This window comes from Anguilla rostrata, chromosome 5 (assembly GCF_018555375.3).
Source record: "Anguilla rostrata isolate EN2019 chromosome 5, ASM1855537v3, whole genome shotgun sequence".
NCBI lineage: Eukaryota > Metazoa > Chordata > Actinopteri > Anguilliformes > Anguillidae > Anguilla > Anguilla rostrata.
The window spans coordinates 17,179,806-17,202,345 of NC_057937.1; the positions used below are offsets into that span (position 1 = coordinate 17,179,806).

General features: G+C 45.5%; 1 protein-coding gene across 2 annotated transcripts in view; it reads left to right on the top strand.

Annotated features, from left to right (window-relative positions):
• Window positions 1–20,378, top strand: part of cbfb (core-binding factor subunit beta) — a 38,264-nt gene extending 17,886 nt beyond the window's left edge. The window contains exons 4-7 of one of the 2 annotated variants that reach the window (XM_064335440.1): window positions 10,363–10,479; window positions 12,117–12,212; window positions 13,211–13,258; window positions 17,488–20,378. In XM_064335440.1, coding sequence (XP_064191510.1) covers window positions 10,363–10,479; window positions 12,117–12,212; window positions 13,211–13,240 — 243 coding nt within the window. In that variant the 3' untranslated portion in view covers window positions 13,241–13,258; window positions 17,488–20,378. The remainder of the gene's footprint in view (window positions 1–10,362; window positions 10,480–12,116; window positions 12,213–13,210; window positions 13,259–17,487) is intronic. The other variant, XM_064335439.1, reaches the window with a different exon arrangement.
• The last annotated feature ends 2,162 nt before the right edge of the window (window positions 20,379–22,540 follow it).

A 22,540-nucleotide genomic window follows, 5' to 3' on the forward strand; every position in this document is an offset into this window, starting at 1 on the left:
CACCGCCGCTTAATTTGCACCCTGGGCCCTCTGCTCCCGTCCGCTCCGCAGGCTCCGGCCACCGCTGCCTTCTCCAGCCGCGGGCCGCTCGCTTCGCGGCTCGCGCGCGCTCTCCCGAGCGACCGACCGACCCCGGCGCGAGACGGAGAGGGTGGGAGAGGCCGGGGGACAGATAGAGGAAGAGAGCGGGAGACAGAGGCAGAGGGAGGCAGAGAGGGAGAGAGGAAGAGAGCGGGAGACAGAGGGAGAGGGAGGCAGACAGGGAGAGAGGAAGAGAGCGGGAGACAGAGGGAGAGGGAGGCAGAGAGGGAGAGAGGAAGAGGAGAAGCAGCGGAGGATTACACGCTCTGCTGCAGCCCCAAACAGTTTACGCTTGTAAAACCAGCTTGAGCTCCGTCCCAGAGAAAGTTCGCTTCTCGAAACCTTTCTGTCCTTGTGTGTTTTTTCTTTGGAGTGTATTTTTCTTGAGCGAGTGATTTGCGTGCGTGCGTGCGTGTATGCACGCGAGCGTGTACGCGCGGCTGTGTGTGTGCGCACGTCCCCGTCGGAGGGGTGGGGGATGTGGGGTTTGACATTTATTTCGCGGGAGGAAGTTTGCGGTTAAACTGTTTCTGTGCTCGCGTCCACGTCCCCCCCCCCCCTTTTCCGTGTAGTACTTTAAAAAGCCTCTGCAGATGTGGAAGTCATTCCAACAGGGCCCGGGAACTCAGAGCAGAAGGCTTTAATGCCTGGAGCTCTGGGGTCCCACCCTCAGGGATTGTGGGTAATTTGTGCCGTGGGCACGCAAAAAGAAGGCTCTCCCAGTGCAGCATGGGAAAGGAAGGGTGGGGTCCGCTCATAAATGAAGCTCCTGTTTGATGGCAGCTCAAAATATCGTTCAAAAAAAAAAGGAGGATGTGGGACGAACTGTGCATTTGACGGAAAAACAAATTCTCCAGAACGTCGGGTTTAAATATTTTTCTAACTATTTATTTTTGTATGTTTTTTTTTTCTAGCAAGCTTTTGCTTGCCCTGTCTGTGAAGCTCACATTCCCTTTGTGTGTGTGTGTGTGTGTGTTTCTTCTATAGTATCGCATACTTTTCATTCTTTCATATCTCTCTTTCATATACAGCAGCATTAAATAAACATCCAGATGCACAAACACATGCAGTCCCTCACGCACCACACTTTCAGCCAGTCTGGTGAGCCTCTCTCTTTCTCTCTAGCTTTCTTTTGCTTCCGCTCTCCCACTCTCTCCCTCTCTACCTCTTTGTCCCTTTGTCTCTCTCTCTTTCTCTCTCTCTCTCTCTCTCTCTCCTCATCTGTTTTGGGTGTTTCTAATAGTGGGAATTGATTGCATCCACATTGCAGTTCAAAGTGGTATTTGATGATGAAATCCACTAAACTGTTTTAGTGTGGAAGGAGTTGTCACTTCACTTCCAAGAGCAGCAGGTTTCACTGTGTGTGGCCCCCGGTCTCTGTAGCTGGACGGAAGTAGCCCTCTGCGTGCGCGTGTGTGTATGTGTATATATATGTTTGTGTTTGTGTGTGTGTCTTAGAGGGGCAAGTTTTTATCTAGTGAAACAGCTGTAGAGCTTAGTATGTTGATGTCAAAGATGGAAAAGTCGCTATCTCTGTCGCCAGTTCAAAAGCTTGTGCCCCTCCCCCAGCAGGAAGTGGAGGTGGCTGTTTGTGGACAGGAAGTTGTGCTTGTGCTTGATTAGAGTGGAATGGTTTTGCATTATAGGCATTTTTTTAATTCATTAAATTTCAGTTAATATCCTGAATTGACTGGAATGGAATTGACCCCTGGTGCTTGGCACAGTATACACCCAGTAAAATGTTCAGTGTTGACAGAGTACATACAGTATGAGTCCAGTTGGGACTCTGTGTTCTGTGTAAGAGTTGACTTAACACTGAACATTTTACTGAGTAGCTTTTTAGGGTTGGGGTCTGTGTTGAGGGGAGTCATGTGATAAATACTGCAGTTGCTTTTTTGGCGTGGGCCGCGCGGGGAGCGCCCCCCAGTGGATGCGCGGTAAAGCCGCCGCTGTCAGTTCCCACCCCCTCCACCCACCTTCAGTCTGTGAGCTAATGCGCCTCATTAACGCTGCATCTCCACCTAGCTTAGCCCCGCCGCGCTCAACTCTAAGCTCCCAGAGAGCGTCTAGACTTCACTGTCTGAGCCGGCTTTACTGCGTGTGTGTGTGTGTGTGTGAGTGTGTGTGTGTGTGTGTGTGTGTGCGCGTGCACTTGCGTGAATGGTGTCAGTCAAATGAGCTGGCAATTGAGCGATTACAGTGAAGACTGGGTGTGGAGGTCTTACGCAGGGGAGGGGGTGGGAGTGTTTCTCTCTTCCCTTCTCTTTCTCTCTCTCTCTATCTCTTTCCCTTGTTCCCTCCTTTCCTCCAGTGCAGCCTTGTAGTATCTGTAGCCCTGCATTCCTTCCCAGCATCCCCATGTAGTGAGCCCCTGTAGCCCAGGTTGATGCTCTTACTTTGTGAGTGATTTGGAAAAGAGAAGCTGCTAAATGAATGTGATGTAAATCAGTTTAGCAGGTTAGGTAATTACAGTGACTTCCACAGCTAACACACACACACAGTGCCGTCAGAAAGTTTTCACCCCTCATTGATTATTTCACATTTTGTTGTGTTACAAATTGAAATGTAATTAGACTGAACTTTCCTCTATACTCCGATATAAGCAACTCTATCATGTCAAAATAAAATATTTAGAAGTCTTCAGAATTCAATTGAAGGTAAAAATTGGAAAATGACAGAATTGATAAATATTCACCCCTTTGTATTGACCTATTTTAGGCCAAGTGTATTCCATTATTTAAATAGATCCCACTAAATAAGCAAACAAGATCCACCTTTGTTGATTTTGAACCAGGTACCTGTCCGTGAAACTTTGATATTAAAGTTTTATGAGGAAAAAACTTGGAGGCTATAAAATAAAGTGATTAGCAAAGCTTTGAACCTTTCTAGGAGCCCTGTTAAGTCTGTAGCAACAAATTGAATTACGAAAATGGCGCTACCCAAACACTGCGAAGATCAGGGTGTCCTACCAAACTAAGCAAAGGGATGAGAAGGACAATTATAAGAGAAATGACCAGGAGTCCAGCTACAACATGGACTGAGTTGGAATAACCAAAATCAACAATCTCTTCAGCACTTTACAGATCTGGCCTCTTTTGAAGAGAGGTTAAATGAATGCCAATTCTGAGAAAGGCCAGCATTAAGTCATGCCTGAAGTTTACCAGAAGCCATGTGACACCCCCCTCCTCCAGTGTCATGGCAACTGGGAAGCTTGTTGTCATCAAGGACAGAGTGGGTGGAGCCAAATACCAGCAAGTCCTTGAGGGAACCTGTTTTGGTCTGGAAGGGTTTTTCATTATGGGAGAATATTAATGGTACAGCAAGACAATGACCCAAAGCACATGGCAAAAACTGCAAAGGAATAGAATAAAGACAAGGAGGTCAGTATACTGGAATGGCCCAGCTGAAACCCATACTTAAATCCCATTGAAAATCTGTGGTATTACCTGGAAATGGTTGTCCACCCTCGGGCTATGTTGGATTACATTTAGGAATAGGCACAAATTCCAAGATATAAATGTGCAAAGCTCATACGGACATGCTCAAGAAGGCTCAAAGCTGAAATTCCTGCTAATATAAAGGCCTACAAAGTATGACTCTACAGGGTGAATACTTTTGTAAATGAGAAAGGCAAGCCTTAAAAAAAACAATTAAAAAGAAAAGTTCATTGTAAATATGGTGAATTTATTTGTAATGCTTTAGGTCTATTTAAAATTACAGTGTAGTGCGACATAAAAAAATTCAAGGACATGGATACTTTCTGAAGGCAGTGTGTGTGTGTGTGTGTGTGAAATTTGATCAAAGGAGATCAAAGGGGCGGGGTATAGCAGAAGCGCTCCCTTTGCGGATTCATACCTGCAACCTCTGACTTACATGCCCAGTTCCCAAACCATTATGCTACTGCACAGCCACGCCCGTAACCACACCTCCCACTGTCCTCCTTCAGTCTGAATTATCTGTACCCAATCCCTGCCCTTTAGCTGTCGAGGAGCACATTTCACTTTTGTGAAAAGAACATTTTGGGGGTGGGGGACTGCCTACAAGACCCATCTGGCAGCGCTGCCGCCAGCCTGATTAAGAATGCACACAACACACAATGGAGCCTCTAAGCGTAGATGCACCTGGGCCCTTCTGACAACCTGTGAAAATAATTATAACTTTAATAACCTTAATTTATTCAGAACTTTCCTGCAGGATTTTTGAGGATGCCTTACAGAGATTTTAAAGCACAAAGGGTGACTGGAACGAAGAACTGGAATATGCTGAAATTATAACAAAGCTATTTCACAATTGTTTTAAAGAACGTATTGCGTGTGGCAAATTAATTTTCTATAAAGGGACAAAAGAATGTACATCATCGGCAAAAGGCAATAATCAGGAACGAAACAGTGATAAAAATGAAAAGAGTTGACAAAAAATTAGATTTGAATAAAAAATAAAAGACGGAAGGGCTTACGGTGCAGTGAGTCGTTGCCTCCCACGGTCAGCTGACCACAGTCTCCCCGCTCCGGCCTCGATCAAGGTCGGCCATTAAAGCGCTCGCAGTGTAGAGAGGCTGTGTGTGTGTGTGTGTGTGTGTGTGTGTGTGTGTGTGTGTGTGTGCGTGTGTGCGGTGTGTGTGCGTGTGCTGCGTGTGCGTGTGCGTGTGCGTGGTGAGTGGTGAGTGGTGAGTGGTGAGTGGTGAGTGGTGAGTGGTGAGTGAGTGAGTGGTGAGTGGTGTGTGTGTGTGTGTGTGTGTGTGTGTGTGTGTGGTGGTGAGTGAGTGGTGAGTGAGTGAGTGAGTGGTGAGTGTGTGTGTGTGTGTGTGTGTGTGTGTGTGTGTGTGTGTGTGTGTTTGTGTGTGTGGTGGGAGTGAGTGAGTGAGTGAGTGAGTGAGTGAGTGAGTGAGAGTGAGTGAGTGAGTGAGTGGTGAGAGAGCGTGTGCGTGTGTCTGTGTGTGTGTGTCCGCACGCATGTTTATATATAACCCCTCCCCTCAGAATAACCAGGAAGAGAGCAGCGCTTGAGCTCTGCTGCTATTCTCACGTGTCAGGGCCTGCTGGCCTTCTCCCAGTCCAAACTGTGAGTTTAGCCTGATGGAGTTATAAATGTTCTCCGTGGACCGGCCCCAGAAAGACTTCTTAAATTTGTTATTAATGGCCCGGAGATCCTTACTGAGTTATTATTATTATTATTCAGGGAATTGTACATGTTAGAGTGTGTGTCTGTGTGCATAGGGGTGGGGGGAAGGGTTAGGGGAAAAAAAGTACATGAACAATCCAAAAATAAGAGGAAAACCCCTTTCGGCACTGTTTATTTAAGTGAAAGTTGTCCACTGGCTATTTTGATTTGAGTTCCTGGAACTCTTATTCGGTACATATGTGCCAGTAGGACTATTGCCTGTGCAGTGTATGTGTATGGGCATGCCTGTGTGTACATTTTCATGCACTTTTGTGCATAGGCATGTCATTTTGGAATATGTGCGTGTGAATGTGTGAGTAGTTTCCTGCACTCCATTGAATGACGCTTTCAGTGGTCGATAGCTTCTGATAGCTGGTAGCATGTGTGCTTCTGTTTAATTTGGGTCCTGTTTAAAATGCTTGGCCTGTTTTCAGGTCTGGAAAGACTTTAGTTTTGTTTCTCTTTTTTTCTTTTTCTTTTATTTTTTTCCAACTGGCAGAGCGAATGCAGTAGTTAGAAGAAGAAAAAGAAACGTGAGCGATCACAGCCTTTGGACTTCCTGCAACAGGAGCCGCTGCAGACTGCCAGTTTGGGAAGGAGGAAGGGAGGATGTTAAGAGGAGAGTGGAGGGGTAGGGTGAAGGGGGAGAGTGGAGAGGAGGGTGTAGAGGGAGGTAGGATGGGAGGCTTTAAGAGAGAGGAAGAGTTGGGGAAGAAGGGGAGGGTAGGGAGAGGGAGGGTGAGGTGAGGGGAGAGGAGTGGAGTGGGGAAAAGTGGAGAGAAATGGAAGGTGGAGGACAGCCAAACAGTTTGCCATGGAGAGGAGAGGGGAGGGGATCTAGAAAGGACCCCAAGTTGCCTCTCTCTGGCTGGGGATGTGGAGGACCTTTGCCAGGCTGGTCACATGTCAACAGCCCTGATCAGTCAGTGAAGCTGAGTAGCTGGAAGCCAATGGGAAATTACAGGATCTGCTTGCCGAAGTTCAACTAATAGTATTCTGGAGACGGGTCAGGTCTACCTCAGCCAATTACAGATGCAAACATATGTGGGGTAGATGTAACAAGCATATTATGGGTTGGATTGGGCTGGGGGGCATTCCAGCTTACAGATTGGAAATGAAACGTATAGAAGCAGAACCCACACCAGTGCTGTTAGCATGTGTTCACTTCAGGGAGGCATCTGTGTGACTATTTTGCGGCTTGCGTTTGTTTAGTAGGAAAAATACGTTGAATGCGATTGGGTAACAGTCCATTGTGCTGTTACACAGCATGACCGAGTTATTGGAACAGAATCACAAGAGCTGGTTCTCGGCTGGAGAATTGGTTGTCATTTTGCTTCGAGGTCCTCTTCTTTCCCAGAAATGTTTATTTCGAGCAGAATTATGGAGGAGGGGGCATGTCGGGAAAGTGCCGGTAGAACTAACGTGCCCATCTTGAGTGATGCTGGAAGGCTCGCTTATCCTGATGCAACGGCAGTCTGCTGTACGGGGGCGGTGGACTCTGTGTATTTCCGACTGGGCCGCAGAATTGAGAGTTTTTACATTTGAAAATGTTTTTCTTTGGAAGTGCGGCTATTTCTGCCGACCAGCAGGGGGACCCACTGTGTGAAAGTGCATTTTTGGGAGTGGAGGATGATTTTACCGTGTGTGTACATAAAGTGCCTTACATTGAATTGCATTGTAAGGGTCACCTCTTTAGTATGTACGTACAGTGGTCCAACACTTCAGTATTCAATTTTGAAGTAACACTGAGTTTAATTTTTCTTGTTAAAATTAAATGTTAAAAAGTAGCTCTGTGGATTTCTTAATATCAGACCTAGTTGTGATTTTTTTTGTGGCACAGGAATCCATTTTTGTTTTCAGGAGTTTTTATTTTTAAAAATGCTTTTCGGTATTAGGTTAGTTTTATGGCCATGTCATTTTTTCAAATATAAATCTGATTTTGAGTTATGTATGGGCTCTGACCACTTCCCTAAAGGCTTTGTGAGTATGTGGTGTGTGTGGAAGGAGGGGGGGTGCATGCCGTGTGTGTGTGTGTGTGTGTGTGTGTGTGTGCGTGCCTGCGTGCATATGTGTGTGTGTCTGTGAACACCTCTCAACCTGGAAGGGATACCAAAACTGAGCTCTCTGTGCTTACAGTCTCACCACCCTCCTACCCTCCTAGTCCTATGCCAAGCCCACTCACTGTCACAGAAATAATCATGGCTGCCACACGTGTCCCTGAGGCCAAGCAGCCCCCCGTCTCCCCCGTCTCCCAGCCACAGACTCTGTCAATCACTCACTCACTCACACACTCACTCATTCACTCATACACACACACACACTCATACACACACACACACACACACACTCATGCTCGCATTCAGCCACCCACTCACTAACTCACTCACTCACTCACCCATGCACACTCAAACACATTCTATCACTCACTCACTCATACACACTCACATACGCTCACACACACTCACACTCACTCACTCACTCACTCACTCACACATCTCCCGCCTTGCCGCCCCGCTGTCCTCATTATAAATAAACAGCCCCATCACAGGGTGTAAATATCCTGCTAAATGTGGAAATCAGGGCGCGGGGGGAGAGAGAGGGCAGGGGGGCCCGGGGACGGGGGCTGGGGTGTGAGGGGGGCCCAGGGTGCGATGGCGGTTTTGGGCAGGAGGCGCCTGGCTGCGGCTGTCTGAGTGACAGAGCATTGTTTAAAAAGGAGGGGGGGGGTGTCTGACTTTTTGCGTTATTCGGGAACAGAGAATGCTTACCTCGTTGGGATTTTAAAGGGAAACTGTTTTGCATTATTTATTATTTTTGGGGGTTTTTTTTAGGAAAGGCATTTTTTAGGACATTTTTCTGCCAGTTCAGAATTTATTACACAGTAAAACGGGTGTAAATATAGTGAGATAAGACAGCCGTGGGTATTTGGTGAATGGTTAAGTTTTAATAGTGTGTTCGTGTGTGCACAAGCTTGTGAGTTTGAGTGATGCCTGTTTGAAGGTATCTCTCCTAGCGCTTGCAGGCATTCTACATGCCTCTTGGAGGTATCTGGTGATGAAACCACACACTGTGCTCAGCGCACGGTGTCAGAACATGATCAATTTCCTTTTGTTGTAATGAGTGTCCTTTAGTAACAGTATACTAAAGGTCAGGTGCTGGTATATCTGTGTTCTCTGCAGGTGTATATTAACTGTGTGGGTATGCGTGTGTATGTGTGTGTGTGTGTGTGTGTGTGTGTGTGTGTGTGTGTTCTGTGCAGGTGTGTATGAACCCTGTGTGTGTTCTGTGCAGGTGTGTATGAACCCTGTGTGTGTTCTGTGTGGGTGTGTATGAACCCTGTGTGTGTTCTGTGCGGGTGTGTATGAACCCTGTGTGTGTTCTGTGCAGGTGTGTATGAACCCTGTGTGTGTTCTGTGTGGGTGTGTATGAACCCTGTGTGTGTTCTGTGCGGGTGTGTATGAACCCCGTGTGTATTCTGTGCAGGTGTGTATGAACCCTGTGTGTGTTCTGTGCGGGTGTGTATGAACCCCGTGTGTATTCTGTGCAGGTGTGTATGAACCCTGTGTGTGTTCTGTGCAGGTGTGTATGAACCCCATGTGTGTGTTCTGTGCAGGTTGTATAACCCTATGTGTGTTCTGTGCAGGTGTGTATAACCCTGTGGTGTTCTGTGCAGGTGTGTAATACCTGTGTGGAAATCGTGTGTAGGTGGGTGGGGCGGTGTGTGTGTGTTCTGGCGGTGTGTATGAGCCCTGGTGTGTTCTGTGCAGGTGTGTAGAAGCCCTGGTGGTTCTGTGCAGGTGTGTAGAACCTGTGTGTGTTCTGTGCAGGTGTGTATGAACCTGTGTGTGTTCTGTCAGGTGTGTATGAACCTGTGGTGTTCTGTGCAGGTGTGTATGAACCCTTTTGTCTGTGCAGTGTTATGAACTGTGTGTTTCTGTGCGGTGTGTATGAACCCGTGTGTGTTCTGTGCAGGTGTGTATGAACCTGTGTGTGTTCTGTGCAGGTGTGTATGAACCCTGTGTGTGTTCTGTGCAGGTGTGTATGAACCTGGTGTGTTCTCAAACCTGTGTTCTCAGGTGTGTAGAGCCCTGTGTGTGTTCTGTGCAGGTGTGTAGAACCCTGTGTGTTCTGTGCAGGTGTGTATGACCTGTGTGTGTTCTGTGCAGTGTGTATGAACCTGTGGGTCAGGTGTGATGACCTGTGTGTGTTCTGTGCAGGTGTGTATGACCCTGTGTGTGTGTGTTGCTGTGTGTTCTGGCAGGTGTGTAAGAGCCCTGTGTGTGTTCTGTGCAGGTGTGTATGAACCCTGTGTGTGTTATTGCAGGTGTGTAAGACCCTGTGTGTGTTCTGTGCAGGTGTGTATGAACCCTGTGTGTGTTCTGTGCAGGTGTGTATGAACCCTGTGTGTGTTCTGTGCAGGTGTGTATGAACCCTGTGTGTGTTCTGTGCAGGTGTGTAAGAGCCCTGTGTGTGTTCTGTGCAGGTGTGTATGAACCCTGTGTGTGTTCTGTGCAGGTGTGTATGAACCCTGTGTGTGTTCTGTGCAGGTGTGTATGAACCCTGTGTGTGTTCTGTGCAGGTGTGTATGAACCCTGTGTGTGTTCTGTGCAGGTGTGTATGAACCCTGTGTGTGTTCTGTGCAGGTGTGTAAGAGCCCTGTGTGTGTTTTGTGCAGGTGTGTAAGAGCCCTGTGTGTGTTCTGTGCAGGTGTGTAGAACCCTGTGTGTGTTCTGTGCAGGTGTGTAAGAGCCCTGTGTGTGTTCTGTGCGGTGTGTATGAACCCTGTGTGTGTTCTGTGCAGGTGTGTATGAACCCTGTGTGTGTTCTGTGCAGGTGTGTATGAACCCTGTGTGTGTTCTGTGCAGGTGTGTATGAACCCTGTGTGTGTTCTGTGCAGGTGTGTATGAACCCTGTGTGTGTTCTGTGCAGGTGTGTATGAGCCCTGTGTGTGTTCTGTGCAGGTGTGTATGAACCCTGTGTGTGTTCTGTGCAGGTGTGTAAGAGCCCTGTGTGTGTTCTGTGCAGGTGTGTATGAACCCTGTGTGTGTTCTGTGCAGGTGTGTAAGAGCCCTGTGTGTGTTCTGTGCAGGTGTGTAAGAGCCCTGTGTGTGTTCTGTGCAGGTGTACCTGAAGGCTCCCATGATTCTGAACGGCGTGTGTGTGCTCTGGAAGGGCTGGATCGACCTGCAGCGGCTGGATGGGATGGGGTACCTGGAGTACGATGAGGAGAGAGCGCAGGTACGGTATCCCGTGTGTGTGGGTGTGTGGGGGTGTGTGTGAGACAGAGAGAGAGGGTGAGAGTAAGAGTGTGAGAGAGAGAGGTCCCTAAGTGCTAGGCATCATGAACTGATATGAGGCTGGATTACAACTTTATTTTTTTGTTACATTTTTGATTGTGTTTTATTCTATTTTTTTTTTCTTAAAAAAACACATTGCCGGTGTCAGTGCATGATTTGTCTGCCCTGCTTTAAAAAACATTACAAGGTTGCAGGTAGCTAACACTTATTTGACACAAATAGAATTTAAGTACTGTGAAATTTAATTTCATTATTTTGTTTTGTGTTTTAGCAGTGAGCACAGCTTATACCTAGTGTGAATGATTTTTAAATCCTTAAATCCTGAGAAGAATGTATTGGCTGGCCGGTTAGCTAAGTATGAGCTAATGTAACTTGGTCAAGTATATATCATGACGTACAGTAGCTGCCAGTGGAGCCTGTTTGAAATAAAAATAGCTTTGACTTGACTGTACGCTTGCTTTTACCAGAATACCGTAGAATAGAATAGGACAGAGTTTAGTGGAGTAGAGCATTTATAGCACAGGAGAGTACACTCACAAGAGAGCTGTTGTGAAATTGGAGGTATATGGCAGATATGTATCATTTTGTTGAACTTTTTAAACTGAGTGGGTGTGTGGAGGGGAGTAATCAGAGACTGTAGCACTGCACTGCAATCATTTGCAAATATTTTGCAGTTAATGACACACAGTCTTTAAACATACATTATGACATCATAATTAGTCCGTTCCTTTTTAACCATGCAAGTTAATTAAGGAATGCTAGGATTAAATTAAGCTTGGTGTGCACCACAACCCACAAGAATTTGTGAAATTTATGCATGATAATTTTCTAAGCTGGTTACTTCAATATCTGGGGGACAGCTGAATCAGAATTTGTGACAGTGTGTGTTGATTTGTCTCAGATTGAAGAACTAAATTTGTGTCTTCTTTGCATTAACGCTGGAGAGTAGTTGTGACCCAGAACATTAAAATGGTCACAGTGGGGATAAAAAGTTTTTATTAATCTCACCGAAACAGTTGGTAACAGTAAAATTAGTATTAGTATTTTTTTCATTGACACTGTCATTAAGGAAAATGACATATTTCTCCTGAAAGATCCCAAAAGAAAATGTTTTGGTGATACTGTACTGTGAATACTTCCATGTCATTCTGCTGTCCTGGGTCTCGGGTACGAAAGGTGGGACTTTCTGTCTAGGTGCATATTTAACCTGGTTTTTGACAAGCAGTTACTCAGACAGATGTCTTTTGTAAGTGCTGTGTGTTCCTCCTACCTGCAGGAGGCGTGTGTCAGTGCACATGGCAGAGTACCGTGGTTATTTGTGTTTTTTGTGCCTCGTTGTGACATTTAACTTACCTGCGTCCTGTCCTTGTGTCTCCATCTCTGTCTATGTGAATTCTTTCTTCTGTCTGTCTGTCCCTGTCTTTTTGTCTGCCTGTGTGTGTGTGCACGCTTGTGGGTGAATGTGTAAACGCATTCACGCGCTCGTGCGTCTGTGTGCACACGCGCATGTGTGCTTGCACGCCTGCCTTTGTGCACATGTTTGTGTGCACACGCGTGTATCTGCGTGCGCGCGTTCAGCAGGAGGACGCGCTGGCCCAGCAGGCCTTTGAGGACGCGCGGAGGAGGAACCGGGATTTCGAGGACAGGGACCGCTCGCACCGCGAGGAGCTGGAGGTAAGCAGGGAGGGGGGCGGGCGGGCGGGCGGGCGGGCGGGCGTGTTAAGCACGCTCGCGTGCGGCGCGCGCTAAGGAACAGGTTCCCGTGTTAACCGTCAGTCTGAGCGCAGCGTCACGGGTTCCCTGCCCGGGTGTCCAGTCTGTGTCGTTTCTCGTCAGTTGGTTAGGGGAGGGGAGCGGGCGGGGCGAGGCACTGTCTGTCAAAATGGGGGTCGTGTGTGCCGTCTCCGCTTAAAACGTGCGGTGCTGTGTGTGCATGCGTCTGTGGCCGTGGCGGTTCTGCACCGGAAGTGTGTTTGTGTGCCTTTTTATGTGTCTGTCTGTCTGTTTCTGTTACCGATGTGTGTGTGTGTGGGGGTGGGTGCACGTGCGTGTGTGTGTGTTTTTTCAGTATGTGCATGCATGCTTTTGTCTGTCTCTTTTGTTAAAGAATAATATGGATGAGTGCTTTTGTCTGTTTTTCTTCTGTTGAAGGGATGTGTGTTTATGCCTCTGTTTATCGTTTATCTGTTTCTATAAGTATATGCGTGTGTGCTTGTTTTTGTGTGTGTGTGTGTGTGTGTGTGTGTGTACTTGCATGCCTGTCATTTATTTTCTGCTGTACTGTGGTCTGCATTAAGATTATATTCTATCACGGAAAATATCTGGTTTTCATTATTAATGCTTTGATCTGGACCACCATAGATCTGAAGCAGAACGGTTTTCTAATGATTTTAAATTGTTTGCATGACAGCAGGTTTGGTGAAAACTGATACAAACAATAATCCATATCAGGCATATCAGTAACATGTGGTCTCCTGAGATTGGTGGGGTGTGTGTGTGCGCGCGTGCGTGTGTGCGCGTGCGCGCGTGTGCATGTGTGCTTGCCACATGCGAGTGTGTTTAAGACTCATTGATAGGGTTCTCAGTTCAGTGCATGAAGAGTTGAATTGAAGTGAACTTCCAGAGATCCAAAGTGCATCCACAGCTGAAAGAAACTAAATTGTGTTTTTTAGGACCCTGTGGCATCAAAAATCTGGGACTGATGGCATTCAAGGACCAGGGTCTGTCTCTGCTTTTCACTGTTACTCTACCATGCACTAAACCCTGTGTGTGTGTGTGTGTGTGTGTGTGAGCATGCGTGTGTGCACATATGCATGTATGTGCGTGTATGCAAGTGTGAGTATGTGTGTGTGCGGGTACTTATTTACATGTGTGTGTGAAACTGTTAGATTGAGGCTGTGAGAAGCTGCTTCTCTGCTGTGTGTGTTTGAGTGCGTGCATGCCCTTGGGAGATGTCTACTTAATTGGCTGAAAGATGGGGGGAGAGGTGATGTCAACAAGTCATTGAAGGCAAGTTTAATGATGCACACACACACACACACACACACGAACGTTATATTATTAATTCTTATGAAGACATGTAAAGCATATAATTAAGAGCGGAGTGTTCCAGGCACGGGCTCTGCTGGGGATTGGGGGTGGGGGGGCGCTGATGGGAATGCTGAGTTGGTGGAAAAGTGATAGAGTAAAGGCAGCCAAACTGCTGCCAACAACTGATCCAGGATCAGTTTACTTGCTCCCAGTGCAAATCCCCAATCATAGAAACTGATCCAGAATCAGTGTGTGCTTTGGAGAGTGGGGGGTGGGGCAATGTTCTCTGCACAACAGAGAGATATTACATATCATTGGTCCAGCAGCTTTCTGGACTGAGACTGACAGCTGATCTGGCCAATCGGACGCTCCGTCCAGGAAAAGTGACTTCCTGTGTGGCCCTGTGTGGAGTCGGGTTTCTGGCAGGCGCCACCGCTTTAGGACACCGGCGGGAGGCAGACGGAGCTCCTCCACCGGCGGTGCTGTCGCTAATAAAGACCAGGCTTCCGCACCGAGCATCCCGCCCAGCTCCGCCCACCGAGCCAGCCCCGCCCCCCGAAACCGCGCCCCCGCTCTCCCGCTCCCCGGGGGCGGGCGGAAGCTGCCCTACGGCCCACAGCTTGGGACCACATGATCGGAGGGAGAGAAAGAGACATAGAGAGAGAGAGGGAGAGAGAGAGAGATGGAGAGAAAGGGAGAAGGGGAGAGATGGAGGGGGGAGAGAGGGAGGGAGGGAAGTCCTACTTCCTGCAGTCACAGGCAAAAATAGACACCATCCTCTGAATCTAACTGTAGTCAAACTCAAACGGACTTGTCCAGTGTAACCACAGCCATGCCAGCACCCATCAGACCCAAAGAGAAGTTGCAGAGAAAGTTGTTTATCTTTAATTCTGCCCACCCGCCCCCTAGGTAACCATAGTGATGCCAATGTCCACCACACTAAGCATGAGATGGGGGAAAGAGAGAGAGAGCCAGAGATAGGGGAAGAGAGCCCAGTGATGTCTGGGTAGTCCACTTTGATTCCTTAAGAAATGGATGGAATATTGGTAAGAAAGTGCTGCCTAATTTGTTGGAGAGACTCTAACCTTGTAGTTATTCAAACTATGATTCTGTGATTCTCGTTCTTTGCCTGCATTCACACACATTCATTATTGAACAATCTGACCGCAGTCAGAAGTTTCCACTGTAGATAATAACTGGGTTACTCTAGTTCATGCAGAAGCGTAATTCAAATATTTTAAGATCCGTATGAGCGTCACATTGAAACGATGAACGGCTTCCTTTGTGTCCGTAGTCCGTCCGTAGAGCCGGCCGCCACGTCCGCTGGTCTGCAGGGAGTGTTCAGCCGCAGTGCGGGGGGCGGTGGTGGGGGGGGCGGCTGGGGAAGCTGGTTTGGGAGTGGCCCAGGACAGTAATGGCATTCCGCGTGATGGAGGAAGGCACAATGGATCGTTCTTCGGATGGGATTAGTGAGAGATGTATGGGCTGCCAGAGAAAGTATTAATATATCATTAGTATTGATCTCACTGATTTGGCTCCTCCGTCTGTCCAGTCCAATCTGAGCGTTATTGACCGCTGGCGGGGACCAAGGCCATCCGCTTGGCTGCCTGCGATCAATAATGTCCCTCTTAGACATACTTTTCTCACACACACACACACACACACACACACACACACGCACGTACTCACAAATATACATGCGTACGCACAAGCAGATACACACAAATATACGCGCACGCGCGCACACACGCACACACAAACATAAAAACTAGCCTGTGCTTCTGGAGCTCAGTAAGCAAAAAGCAGCTTCTGTGTATAAGGGTGCCCACTGGTGCCAGAACACACTGCTCCTCATTGCACTTTGGATAAAGAGTGAAAAAAGAAACTTATAGAAAGTTAAAAGGCCTATCCCAGGCCACACACGGAGATGCGATGCAGTGAAGCAGGGCGGCCTTCCAAAACAAGCACAAGCACAACCTAAAATAACTGAACACTCGCAACTGAAACAACCAACACATTTTACAACTTTTAAAACTGAAGCCACCAACAAAATGGGCCCAAAAAGCTCTGCACAGAACCATAAGTCTACTTCACTGGAAGGGTGTGTGAGAGAGAGAGAGTGAGAGTGTGTGTGAGTGAGTGCATGCATGCGAGTGCACACGTGTGTGCGTGCATACGTATGTGTGAGTGTGTAAGTACGTGTGTGTGTGTCTGTGGGAATTGGCGCCTGCTGGATTCTCTCCCCAGGTACCTTGATGTTTTTATCTTTATTTTATTAAATTACAAGTTCAGACTGGAGAATTCACAAAAATGCTACTGAATTTGAAACAAAACTTAATTTAATTGCAGATTCTTCTTTTATAAATGATTTAATGTTGCCCTATTGCATCTACGTACCTCAGGGAAGTTTCTGTGTGTGTGTGTCATCTTTCTGTTTCACACGCACCTTGTGTAACCAAACAGCAAACAATAGACAGACCCACGGCATTATCTTCAAAGAAGACATTTTAAAGCAGAAAAAACAAAACAAAACAAAACAAGCGGCTGCTTCTCTCCAAAGTGCTTTGGTATAAGTTTCTGCTTTTTATTAGTCAGTCTGCATCTCCTGGCACTCCCATTGTACAAGACCCTCTTGGGATGATCATGGAGTCTTACTACATTAAGGGTGTACGTGCCCTGTACAAACGTGCCCACGCTGTCACGCTCAGTTTCTGTTAGATCCTGAGAATATGTGGGAAGGGTTCTGCAGCTGCGCCTCCCTAGTCCTGATGCGTGTCGCCATTTTGTGTCTTGGTTCTCTTGATAGTCTGTCGATAATGATAGTCATCATTACAGCAGATGCGAAGCTGTGTGTGAGTATGCGTGTGTGTGTGTGAGAGAGAGAGAGAGAGAGAGAGAGCACCTTGAGCAGGTATTAAAGGTATTTGACGAGAGAATATTCTTCTTCTGTTTTATCACTGTTAGTTTAAACTGATTAATTGGCTCTATTCGGCTGGGCGGTTCCGTCCCCAGCAGGGGGACACACTGACCCTGCGTGCAGTTAAATGAGGGAGGGTGCTGTCATAAAGGGCAGAATGACCGCATATACGCATATATCATACCAGCTCTGCCACACGTCCCCGTGTCTGCTGCCTGCCTGTCCGTCTGTCTGCTGGGGGCCTAAGTATGTCTGTCTGTCTGTCTGCCTGCCTGTCTGTCTCCATCCCTAACGTCTACGTCAGGAGAGATTAAATCATAGACATAAACACACATATCTGTGACCGGCAGGTGGTCATCTCTTTATTTTTAAAGCGGGTAATGTTTAAGATTTCCTCCTGACGAGCCTGTCTGTCCGGGCCCCCGCCAAAAAAAGAATGGCAATTTTTAGCCCCTGGTCAGAGTAAGCGCTCTGCCTCCCCCTGGTGGACACTGGTGCTCACTACACTTAGTCTTCTGAACTGTGAACTGTGAGCTCTGAGTCACATTTTGAGTCAGGGCCACACATCTTGGTTACCAGCACTGATGAATCACACACTCTTACTAATTTGATGTTCTGGATCTTATGCCTCTTGTGTGTACTGTATTTTGATATTGTAGAATATTTCAGAAACAAATGTGGATATACAAATGTGGATCTACCTTGCCTACGCTCCCTCTCATTACATTACAGCCATTTAGCAGACACACTTATCCAGTGCATTTTCATTGTATCAATGCAGGTTAAGTACCTTGCTCAAGGGGACAACGACACACCCATTACACTACGCTCTCCCCCTGCCTCTCTCTCTCAGTTTCTCTGGGATGAGGGTGTTGTTTGTAGGAGAAAAGAGCATTTTTAATGGTATTTTTATTCTTGTCTTCCTTGGTCAAAGTTCTTATTCCAAGCTTATATTCTACCTTTCTTCTCCCTCTCTTCTCTCTCTTGCTCGCCCTCATCCAGGCGAGACGACAGCAGGATCCCAGCCCTGGGTCCAACATGGGCAATGCTGACGACCACAAGATGCGCTAACAATGTGGGACAACATGCTAGGTGTGCGTGGGGTTAGGGGTAAGAGGAGAAGGGGTGGGCGCAACCCCCCCCCACCCCCCCACCCCCATCACCACGCCCACCTTTCATTCTGACAGCAAGCTGTTTACGGGAGAGACCAAAGTCCATGGGGGAGGGGAAGGGGCGGGGTTGGAGGGGAAGGGGCGGGGTTTCATTACAGGTTATTTTTGGGGAAAAGGGGGGAATGTGGGGTTGGGTGGGCGGGGTTGGGGGGTGGGGTCAGGCCCCTCTGCTCCTTGGGAGGGGGTTTGCACTATGTATTAGACAGTTCAGTTCCCACATTACCTGTTGTATGCATGGAGCTCCTAGCACCTGTTCTATGTTTTCTTCCTGCTTTATGCAAGCTTTTTTAATTTTATTTTTCAAGCACTATTATAATTAAAAATGGCATTTTAATTATTTTATTAATATTTTGTGTGAAAAGTCAGGATGTTTACTTTTTTGTATTTTTTTGATATATAGATATATGTCGGTCAAATTCCTGATTTGATGTTGGATGACGGTAAAATATAACAAGCTCAGAAGTTTTCGAGATGCAAGAAAATCTGTTTATGGAAAAGGCCATTTTGAAGCTGCTCGTCTGCTGGCCTTCCTCGCCCTCATCCTCAGTCTTTGCTCACCTCTGTCTCGTCTTTGATGTTAGCCTGGGCCAGCAGCGTGAGGTCACTGAGCGCGCTCAGTTTGCAGTGGAACTGCAGCGGCTTCCTCCACATACGGTTTCCCCCCCTTTGCATTCATTCTGTTCTCGTGGCTAACCAGCACAACACACTCCAGTGGTGATACCGCGACACTGTGAGGACATCGCGAAACCAGCCGGGCACCTGGAACTCAACAGCTGTATCCTTGCATGCTCCTTTATGCTGTTCTTGTATGTGCGAAATACAAGAAACGTGATTTTGTGATATCAGTAAAAAAAAAAAAAACGGTTTCCATTTTCGGAATGGAGTTCGTCCTCTCAGGATTGCGCAAACAATTAGCATTAATTACAGCCAGGCTTTGGAAATCGGCAGAAGGGATAAATTTACAGATGTGTTTTTATGCGATTCCTGCTTATTGGAAAATTTAAACGTCCTCTTTTTGGCCAGCATTATGTACACATAGGGCACAGCAGTTACAAAGACAGCCCATGTAAGTTTATGATGAATTACGTAGTCCAACAGGTGGATGACAAGTGTCTTGTCAGCTATTGGTAATCTTTATGCAGGTATATAGGTACAGGTAAACCTGGTGTTTAACCTTGGCAAAGGAATAACTGACATAAAGGCTCATTCTTTTCATCGATTGGATCTCAAGTGGATCAATCAATCATTTGATTGGCAGATGACATATGGGTTCAGGTCAGCAAAGAAAAAACTACAATGTTGACAGGTGAGGACGAACATAAATGTTCTTTTTACTCCTGACATTTTTCAACATTTATGTCAGTTTTTAAAAAGTTGTCTATTTAAGGAACTTGTATCGAAATTTCCCAGAAGAGGGGACAGTTATTAAAGTAGTGCGAGTGTTGTGGAAAGGGGTGGGGGAGGGGGAAGGAGTGGGAGAGGAGAGGGGCCTGTTGTATCCTTGGGTAGCATGTCCAAGATGGACGCTCAGGCGTCTTGGTTTGCCTTCGGCAAGGACAGAGTTTGGCAAGTGTTCACGCAGGCACACAGTGAGAGGGGTTTATTTGGTTTTGTGAGATTGTTGAGATTGTTGCTCTTTTAAGTAAATGGCCAACAAACACCCTAAATTTGTGATACACTGCAAATGTTGTCCATGTCAGGAACAGTAACTTGTAACATTTGCTTTTTTCTTTTTTCAAAAAAAGATGATGCGCTCTTGAACGCTAAATCGGTCTTGTTTGATAAAAGCCTCAATTTAGAAAACTGTTATCCAATCGCTAAGGTCAAACAGCACATTCTTCAGTTGCTTTCTGAGGGTTTCTCTTTCTGTAACTGCTTACATTTGGCCTTCTGTCATAGTGGAACCTGCATGGAGTTCCAGCCTCATATTGATGGGTCTCTGTATTGTTATTGCTTGTCAATGCTTCTGTCATCCCCGTGTAATTTATATGGTAAAACTAGATTATTGCTTTGTTTTTTTTCATTCAAAACTGCAGCACTGTCCATGGGCTACCTCCAGCTGCTACCAAATTTTTTTTAAAAACTTGTTTGGGATTGTTTCTCAGTAAATGTGTGGGACATTGTAGCAGATATTGTAATGTTGCCACAATTTTACAACAATGTTGTAAAACTGCGATCATGGGAGTGTAACTGATTTCCCCCAGTTTTCCTTCCCCTTACCAGTTACTGGTATTACATAAAGAGGTGAAGGTACTGTACTTGGCCAAAGAATTGGAATAGCGCTTCCATCCAGGTACCCCCCCTCAAAGCCCTTGGAACGGGGTGCAGCGCTTCCCCACTTTTCAGGGTGTGGGCCTCCTTATCAGGCGCTCCATAGCGCCTCCCTCTGGAACCCACACGCATCCCACTCTTCCCTTCCTAATGCTGGCATTAAGACTGGGAGTAACTCACAGAGAACTGTCAGCTGGTTCGCTCATGTTACCTTTTTTATCGATTTATTTTTCTTATGTTTTTAAGTTATTGATGCCAGTGGAGCTTTGTTTTAATTTCAGGTTTTGTTATGAAGAAATGGCAATGTGTGTCTGTGTTAAAATTATCCACGTGTCACATGACGAGATTGCTTTTTGCTACGTTTTACTTTGTGTTTCGTTTTGTCGGGGGAAAGGACTGTTAATTCGGAAGTGTTTTACTTTTTTTCTTAATAAACTTGTATCAAACGTTTTGTGTGGTCGCGTTCTGAATAGCATGAATTAGTGCACAAAATGCATACAAAACACAACCAGTGATGCACAGGTGATAAACTTAAAAGCAAACCTTCAGGCTTTGTAAACAATTTTATATTTGATTTTATGTAGTTGCATGGTAGGGTATACACATCTTAAGTCTTTCCTGTTTGACTGGCAGTGGAATTATGTATTTCACAAAGATCTTGAGATTTTCAGCAGGGACTGTATAGAATGGTTAAAGAGAGACTCAAAACTTGTGAATTTATGAGAAGTGCTCTAACAAATTTTTATTTAAAAAAATGTAATGATAGATTATACACTTGTATGGAAGGACACGTATTTGACCTGAAAATGGCGCACACAGCCTGTCACTGGAATTGACTATATGTCTGTGGCCTCTCCCCAGTACCTCCATGTATTTGTGATGAAAAAATCAAATAAGGATTGTGTTATGTTCATGTAGTACTGGCCATAACCTATATTGTATTTTGATGCATTTTGCATTGTTTAAAAGACATTAAATAATGAAAAGCATGCCCAATGTACAGGTCCAACATTTCTGTCATATTTGCTGTCATCCTGGCAAAATGTATATTGGACGTTGTTGAACTGTATTGGTTTTATAGTAAATGAATGTGTGCAGATTCACTGTAAATTCAAGTATATATATGCCGTGGAACTTCTGCAATTGCCAACCTGAAGGGCCTACATGTACAGGTAAGCATTTACAACTAGATGTCCAGGTGGCAAACAAAAGGCAAGACTTCTCCATGTCCAAGAACATGTTTTGCTGTGTTTAATGATAAAGTGAAATGCTGGAGGAAAAAAAGCATTTTTTTAGTTTTTATTTTTTTTACTAAAATTTGACATTGCATCACATGTAACTTTACACAAAATCTGTATTTTTTATAACTCACCGTGTAACATATTGTGCTCCTAATTTTGTTTTTCATATACATTTGGTCGCAGCATATTTTAAAAGATGGGAGTCTGCACTCATGAGACGCATTGCCATGCGTAAGGATAGAAAAAGTCACGAGCAGAAGGGGTGGATATTTAAATAAGCATGTCCTTAAAAGAAAAAGACTATTGACTATTCACTCTTGACACCTAATCTTTGGGAATGAACGAAGACTTCGAATGATTGTATTTTCTATTGTTTAAAAATTAAAATGAATACATTTTGATGCAAATTGTGAAAACCTGATTAGTACCTAAGAGTCTTTTTTTTTCATTTTATTCATTAAAAAAACTTTCTAATTTTTCACTGATCACGGACATCGGATGCTTCTTGCTACTTCTTGACAATAGGCTATTGTGTATATAGGCTATCTAGTAAATGTTAAAATAGTTTAACTGCTGTTATGTAAACGATAATAGAGTGTTAAATTAGCAATGTGAGTTAAACCAATTTAATAAGAATGATGTCGCGTGATTTGCTCTGACGTTTTTATTTCATTTTATGAGATGTTCAACAGGGGACACCGAGTAGCCTACGGCTGAGGAAAACGTGTCTACAATAAAGGACTGAAATGGAAACTGTTGCAAAGATCCTTATGATTCTGGGCGGGGGTTGATCACTTTCACGCAGCATATTTTAACACAAATGCAAAACGGATATTAGCATTGCCTTAGGTATGTCACATATTCGTTTGTAACTTGTAAAAATTGAATTGTTACCAACAAATGAATAATATAAGAGTTCCATACTATTTAAGTAGAAACATTATCTTAGGTTGTTTTTACAAAGTGGTGTAAACGGTTGGGGTTGTGGACGAGTACTATAGTTTTCCACAGTAAGCACTTAATTATCGTATTCAGGGACGGTAGTAGAATGGTGGGATACAAGGTGACACTTTACCGGTGTGAGTTGTTTCAGGAGGACTCAGATTTCAGGGGGAAAGCTGGAGCAGGTAGAATGAAATCCAAAAACGAACAGGTTAAAACTTCCTTGCAAGACAAATGAATCAAATGTAATTTATAATCTGTATCTAGTTTTACATTAATCCTAATCAAACAATGACAGCCGAACTCGTCAACTGACATTTACCTAATCCTTGCGAAACACTTGTGGCTTTAAAATTCGAAGCGCAATGTGACTGCGCTTTACGAGAATAAAAATAACCCCAGCAGTCTTTTCGAAAAGGTTTCGTAATC